Raw genomic sequence first — 7660 nt, forward strand, 5'->3', positions numbered from 1 at the left:
TTTGGAGCGGTGGAGTCTGATCTGGAGAACCGGGTTTGATTCCCCGCTCCTCCACATGACCAGCAGAGGCTAATCTGGTGAACCGGGTTTGTTTCACCACTCCTACACACAAAGCCTGCTGGGTGACCTTGGGCTAGTCGCACTCTCTCAGCCCCACCTACCTGACATGGTGTCTGTTGTGGGGAGGGGAAGGGAAGGTGATTGTAAGCCGGTTTGATTCTGCCTTCTCTACCACTCTGTTTTAAGTGGTAGAGAAGGTCGGCATATAAGAACCAACTCTTCTTCTCTCTAAACGTTTTGTTTTTTTCTACAATAATGTGCAGAGCTGCATGAAAAGGATGCCTGAATTTATTTCTGTTCTTGTCAGGGAATTACTGCTCTGTGCACTCGTAACCAAAAGGCGAAAAGGAGAGAGGATGGAGCCAAGATCCACGAAAGCGAAGTGCGCACGGAGGACTCTCTTTGGTCCTGTGGACCCCGGTCAGCTGCAGCAGGACTTCCAGCGCATGCTGCATGGGAGCATGGAGAAGGCCAAGCAGAAGTGGAACTTTGACTTCTTGCGAGAGGCGCCCGCAGAAGGCCTGCTGCAGTGGGAAGAGCTGCAGGAGCAGGAGGTCCCCGCCTTTTACCGCACTTCTGTGCTTGGGGGGGTCCGTAAACCCCTGCAGCCTGTGAACCGGACAGTAGCCCGGGAAGCCCAAACCCGTCACACGGTGACACTGGGACAGAAAGCCACGCCTGCCAAGAAGACGGGAGGGAAAAAGAGCCAGACTAAAAAGAAGCGAAGGCAGACCTCTTTGACTGGTATGTCAACTGTGGGTTTTGATATAATGTCATGAGAGTGCATTACCGCACGGTAAAGAAAGCAGAAACAAAATAGCCAGCCGCATGCCTAGGATAGGTGTTGTATCAAGCAAACGGGTACAATCTGAAATCCTGAACTAGGTTAAACTAGATTAAACAAACTAAAAACACCCCAATATGATAACATACATATTCATACTGTAGCGGCTTCTCTGCCATCCTGTGGAATGCACTGTAAAACTGAATAATCAGAACCAAGGGTAGATGTCATTGGGTGAAAACGCATGGTCACTTAATCCTCCTTTAATCCCTGTTTCAACCAGGATTCAGCCAGGATCGAACGCATGCGTTTCGCTTAATGTGCGCTCGATCCTGGTTAAAACAATGATTAAAGGAGGATAAAGGGACCATGCGTTTTCACCCTTTGACAGAATCTGATCTTTTTCTCCCATTGTGAGGTGGTTTGGGACTGGTCCCACATTATAGACCAGTTCATGTTCTGTGGTCTTTAGAAAGCAGCCAAAAGGAAACCACACCGCATGTGCAGTTTCTAACCGTGTCCTTGTTTTATCCGTAGATTATTATACCATAAAGAAGCAAGTCAGAATGGAAATGCTAACTCCTGAAAAGAAACTGGCCTTCTAGAATGGAGCATTGTGGAATAAGTCTTATCTATCTATCTATCTATCTATCTATCTATCTATCTATCTGTCTGTCTGTCTGTCTGTCTGTCTGTCTGTCTGTCTGTCTATATTTGAGGATCTGCCTAGTTGGATATTCAAGCAAAAATAAAGCGACATGTTCAAGAAATCTGGAATGGGAATGTTGAGAACATCGGCAGTACCTCATTGGGAGACCAAATAAAAGGCAGCTCCTATTTTTAAGGGATGTTCCCTTCTTAAAAACCTGGTAGTTAAATAAGAAACAGACTAACTGTAGCAAAAACAGCACCGCAAAGGATATTGCTTATCAGAAAACAGACCGCACAAGGATAAATGTTCGAAATACGGTGTAAATGCCATTATATGGTCCTGTGGGGTATATGTTTATTTTTTAACTTGTACGTATTGACTTTCCAGTTTCAGCGAGACCATCGGGAATAGGTGAGGGAGTTGGAAGAGTCTGGAATGTTCCATTCAATTACAAAAATGGCCTCTTTTAAAAATCGGTTGCTGATGTGGCAGCTATTAAAGTCGCTGACCTTGCACTGAGAACGAGGGAAGGCCATGCGTAAATCCAGTGACCTCAGCTAAGAATCTGCTAGCTAGTTGTCCATCCAGAAGAATCCCCCCCCCACTGTCATCTTAATTTAAGTGTCCAAGACTTGTAACTGGTTCCCCCTGTTCAGATCACAGGCTGATGTGGTTTTGGCAAGCCTCTTTTTCACCTCAGTGGGAGATGGGACCACCTCAGTGGGACCACCTCAGTGGGTCTCTCATCTAAACAGAGGTCAAACCGTGAAGCGGAGAGCAACCATGTGATTCCGTTCTTGTTGCTCTCTACTTGCAGCCCTTCTAAATGGTTATCGGGAAAGAGGGCTCGGCGAGGGATAGCGAACCATGGTCATGATGGATGTCTTAAGCCATTTATAACAACCTTTGCTGACATTTGTGCTGCTTAGAAACACCATTGTGTGTTTGTCGGTGGTTGAAAAGGTGTTGGCCTTCAAAACGATCACTATGTTGAGAAACAAAATTTCTTCTATTGATAAGGTTGAGCTAAATGTTCAGGGATATCAATAACATCCATAGGATAAAATCAAATATTCTGAAATTTCATTGTTGATGCCTGCCAATTTCTTTGCTGCAGTGACATTTTGGATATCCAGAATTTGCGTTCACAAAATGGATTTGCATTGTGGGGCTGCTGGATGCTTTACAAGACCTCTGTTCCTCTAGTCCTAGGCAAGCAACCAAAATGTGACATTCAGTCCTTGGTGGGCCGTCATCCACACCTGGCGGACTGGGTTTGGCCACAAGCTACATAGTCATGTTGACTGCTTCAAGGGCTGAGGATACATATCACACCTTCCCATCAACACTCTTCCCACCACCCCAAAAAGCCAAAACATTTTACCTATCTGGAAAGCATTTAAACATGAAAGGTAGCGACACTGTTCAAGCTCTTCTAAAGCTGTCTCATAACTGTGTTTCACCCCAAATACAAGGCAGAGAGGAAACTGCACTAGGAATAAACCATGAACACTGTGCTAAATAACTAGACCGCTGATACTTCTGACCACTGTGGTAGAAAGCCAAATCTAACATGTCTTTTTAGCCTGCAGCCATGTTCTCCCAGTACTGACAGGCGGACTGAGGAAAATATATCATCCTCAGGCTTTTCCACTCAAGATAAGCATGTGCCCCATCTATGATGGAAAGAACTTGGTCATAGCCTGATATGTGCCTTTTTTCTGTCTTTTTGTTGATGTAGAAACCAAGTCTGACATCTCGTTCTTTTAAGTCCCTTGGCTGCAAGTGAGACAGGTCTAACCTGGAATATTTCAACTCTGTGTTCTCAGGATAACCAAGGAGTTTAAAGAAGGACTTTGCAAAGTATTGCAACCACACATCTGCTGTGTTAGGGCTTGCTTACTACCAAGTATATTTGTTACAGTGGATACCTATCTAGCTCACCTGATACTAGTGTTTTTTGTTTGTTTTTGCTTTTTGATAATAAGGTGAAATTTTTATATTATTTGTAGGTTCGTGTGCCTTTTTCCTCAATTCAATTCCCCCTATCTGAATTTGGGTCAGCACACCTCATACTGAGGTCCAGAAAGATCTTTATTACATCATATTCAATGCTGCCTTTGGGGGGAATTTGCTTTTTTTGTTGTAGTCATACGGTTCAGCAAGTCAGCCTCAAGCGTGTTTATTATATCATTTGGTAATGAATGGTGGATGTTTGCAGTGTTATCAATAAAATCTGATTTCTACATATGGTTTTCAGCATCATATTGAGATTGGTTTGTTGTCTGATTATTATTATTATTTGCATGTTATCTGTGCTTTGGTTCTTAACACTACCTCATTTCTGCAGTCTGCTAGGCAGTACATTCTCCTTGTCCTGCCTCTGTCAGAAATGGCTGATTGACCTGGCTGCAGGGCTTTCTCTAGCCCGTGGGTTCAAAGCTGGGTTTGTTTCCCATAATCAGCAACTGCCAGTTTTTCATAGTACACCAAGCTATTGGAATGGCGAACAAAACTTGCAGCTTCTATCGGTCTCCTCCATTTTATCCTCACAACAACCCAGTGAGGTGGGTTAGGCTGAGAAAGACTGATTGGCCCAAGGTCAACCAGCAAGCTTCCATGGCATAGTGAGGATTTGAACCTGGATCTCCCAGATCCCTGTCTGATATTCTAACCACTACATCACACTGTTGTAGTACAATCCTGAATCTACACCAGACTTTCTCATGAAAGGCATGTGGTTAAGTCTTTCCTCTTGCCATGCACATGAAGCCACCACAAAGTGATCATTGCAAGCACAGCGGTTGTGTGATTAGCCCTAAGTTAACTCATGTTTTACATATTCTTCTGGGGAACTCTGGAGTTCTTTGGAAGCTTGTCGTGTTTTGTGATGAGAAGGTAAGTTAACAATTGATAGCCTTCCTTAAAATGTCACCAGCACTGCTGATTTTGCTGTGCGATGTGAAGATGCAGGGAAGGGCTGGATGTAGATGTGATCTAGACTGGGGCAATAGTGGGGCCTTTTCACTATCTGAAGTCGGTGACAGGTGGGACGAAAGGACCCAGGCAGAACAGGGAGGGGCTGTGGCTCAGCGGTAGAGCATCTGCTTGGCCTGCAGAAGGTCCCAGGTTCAATCCCCGGCATCTCCAGCTAAAGGGACCAGGCGAGTAGGTGATGTGACCGACCTCTGCCTGAGACCCTGGAGAGCCGCTGCTGGTCCGAGTAAACAGTACTGACTTTGATGGACCGAGGGTCTGATTCAGTATAAGGCAACTTCATGTGTTCAATGGAAGTATTGTGGGTTGGGAGCAACAGTGATGAAGGAACTGGAATCTCGCTTGTTCTGGATTCAGCAACATTCCCCCATCATGGAAAAAGCATGGAAATGCTTCTAGACTTCTCTTTACCAGTGCGTGAACAGGAGACTGGGGTGGCCGGGAGTGCCTTGGTCAGCTTAGGCTGGAAGAATATCTGCAGCCATTCTTGGAGGACATTGACCTGGTCACAAGTTGTACATACTTTGGTGGCACCCCTATTGGAGTGCTGCAACACGCTCTCAGTGGGGCTGCTTGTAAAGATGATTTGGAAACTTCAAACTTGGTAGCCAGAGCATTTTGTTTTGTTTTTGCTGTCAAGTCACTGCTGACTTATGGTGGACCCTGTAGGGTTTTCAAGGCCAGAAACATTCGGAGGTGGTTTGCCATTGCCTGCCTCCACGTCACATCTCTGGTATTCCTTGGAGGTCTCCCATCCAAATAATTGCCAGGGTCAGGGCTGAGAGTGTGTGACTGGCCCAAGGTCACCCAGCAAGTTTCCATGGCAGAGTGGGGATTTGAACCTGGGTTTCCCAGATCCTAGTCTTGACAACCACTACACCACTAAAACAGAATCATGGGCTGCTTTGTTTCTGGGCTCAGTTCAGTGTGCCGGTGTTGTACTGACCTTAATGGATTGGGTAGGTACCTGAAGGACCTATAGCAATCTGCTTGAACTTTGAGATCCAGAGATGGTGATGGTGATGGTTGACAGAACAAGTCAACATGAGAGAAGAAGAAGAAGAAGAAGGGGTTGGTTTTTATATGCCGACTTTCTCTGCCACTTAAGGGAGAATCAAAGTGGCTTACAATCACCTTCCCCTCCCCACAACAGACACCCTGTGAGGCAGGTGGGGCTGAGAGAGCTGTGACTCGCCCAAGGTCTCCCAGCTGGCCTCGTGTGTACAAGCGGGGAAACAAATCCAGTTCACCAGATTAGCCTCCACCACTCATGTGGAGGAGTGGGGAATCAAACCCGGTTCTCCGGATCAGACTCCACCGCTCCAAACCATCGCTCTTAACCACTACACCACGCTGGCTCTCAGAAAGAGGGAATGTTTCAAAACCTACAGAACAAATCAAAAAAGAAAAGACAAGAACTTTTAGAAATGGGAAATGAAGCAGCGTGAAATGGTTGTATTTGACAGGGAAAAGATGGTATCTTTCTAAATTTTCACAAAGCTCCCCCCCCCGCCCCACACACACATTCTTTTGTCTATGCCAATGGAAAAATAGTTTCCAATTACTGAAGAGGAGGAATGGGGCTTTCCTTTCATGTGTTTTGTGGTATCATCCGAAAGGGCATTTATGGTTGTATCTCTGTGGTTTTGCCAGGACAGTCTGAGAACCGGGGTCTCTTTCATCAGCTGCGGCACTCGCTTGCTGGAGTAAGCTATCCATGCGTTGCTGCCCTGGCTCATTTGCAGCCGCCTCGCCTCTTTCTGTTATTTTCTTTCCTTTCTCTCTTTTGAACCAGATAAAAGTCCTCAGGAAACAAGCATTTAAGCAGAATGGTAGTAACCTCTACACGAATATTTGATTACCACTTGCAGGAAATAAGCTGCAAAACCCTAAACCCAGATTATTGCCTTTAGAAGCGTAACCATGACAATTGGTGCTTTGCTTTCATTTCCTCAATAAAACCTGACCCATTTTAGGTGCAAATGTGATAACGGTGCTCACTTTGAACATTTTCTACAACTTCCCCCCCTCCATGACCTCTTCTGGTCTGGTTCCGCCTGAGTTCTTGGCATTTCCCCCAAAAAAACTGTCCTCCTGGTGAGCATTTTAGACATCCGCCCTGCAATGCCAAAGAGCTGTTTTGTCTGTAGATGAGGAACAGAGATTAAGAAACTGGTAATCTGCAAGCCAGCAGTATGTTAATATGTTCCTCACAAGCACAAAGCTTCACACCTGCTCTAAATAACCTGTCAGGACAAGGTATATACAGAACACTTCTGTACTGAGACATTTTATCCTTTTTATTGAAACCTTTTTTGCATCCGTTGAAGTTCCTCAGATGTTTTTCTCCCAGCTGAAGCTTCCAGATTTATCTCAAAAAATTCATTTTAGGAAAGGCAAAATTTGAGTGCCTGGCCAGCTTTTGCTGCCCACTGCGCAGATGGGTCTTCATCAGTCCCAAACTTCCAGCTGGATATCCCACACAGGTGAAAGGCAAAAGGTGATACCTGCAGCATAACATTTTACACACCTGGGCGCCCCGGGAGTGTTTTCCCTTCCTGAGAGAGGTGACCAGTCTCATAAAGTAGGGGGAAAGTTGCAAACAGCCATATCGGCCCATGCAAAAAGCAGAACAAGAAACCAAATCCACACAATACCTGTTCATTGGCACCAACCAAAATGACACAGAAGTATTGTACATGCTTTTTGAGCTGATCAGAACTCTTCATCAGGCTGACCTGACAAACGTTAAAAAGTTAAGGCGGAAGATGGCCAACTCTTGAGCCAGCTGTGGTGGTATCAGACGCTGCCAGGCCTACAGATTTGTTTTAGTGGCTGGGAAGAAGTGAACAATGGAGGCCCATCTCAATGGAATCCATGAAGCCCAGGAAGAGCCAAATGTCCCTAAGTGGTTGGCCCCAATAAACAGGCACCACAATTCTTTTTTGCTTTGCCAGAAAAGAGCAACCAAAATGATCAGGGGGGTAGAGCAACTGCCCTGTGAGGAGGAGTTAAAATGCTTAGGGCTGTTCAGCTGGGAAAGAAGGCTGTTAAGGGGGGGCATGATAGAGGTTTATAAAATTATGCATGGTATGGAGAGAGTGGACAGGGAAAAGCTTTTCTCCCTCATAATGCTAGAATACAGGGTCATCTGCTGAAGCTGGAGG

General features: G+C 45.5%; 1 protein-coding gene across 1 annotated transcript; it reads left to right on the top strand.

Moving 5' to 3' along the window:
- The first annotated feature begins 374 nt into the window (after positions 1-374).
- Positions 375-1449, top strand: LOC130489145 (cyclin-dependent kinase inhibitor 1-like). The gene is made up of 2 exons (XM_056862874.1): positions 375-804; positions 1382-1449. Exons 1-2 carry the CDS (start codon positions 417-419, stop codon positions 1447-1449), a joined length of 456 nt encoding a protein of 151 aa, XP_056718852.1. The 5' UTR covers positions 375-416.
- The last annotated feature ends 6211 nt before the right edge of the window (positions 1450-7660 follow it).

The sequence above is a fragment of the Euleptes europaea genome, chromosome 17, assembly GCF_029931775.1.
Source record: "Euleptes europaea isolate rEulEur1 chromosome 17, rEulEur1.hap1, whole genome shotgun sequence".
Taxonomy (NCBI): Eukaryota; Metazoa; Chordata; class Lepidosauria; order Squamata; family Sphaerodactylidae; genus Euleptes; species Euleptes europaea.

Coding starts and splice junctions, on each gene's coding strand:
- LOC130489145 (XM_056862874.1), top strand. CDS start 417: ATGGAGCCAAGATCCACGAAAGCGAAGTGCGCACGGAGGACTCTCTTT. Junction 805..1,381: donor AAGGCAGACCTCTTTGACTG/GTATGTCAACTG, acceptor TTTTATCCGTAG/ATTATTATACCATAAAGAAG.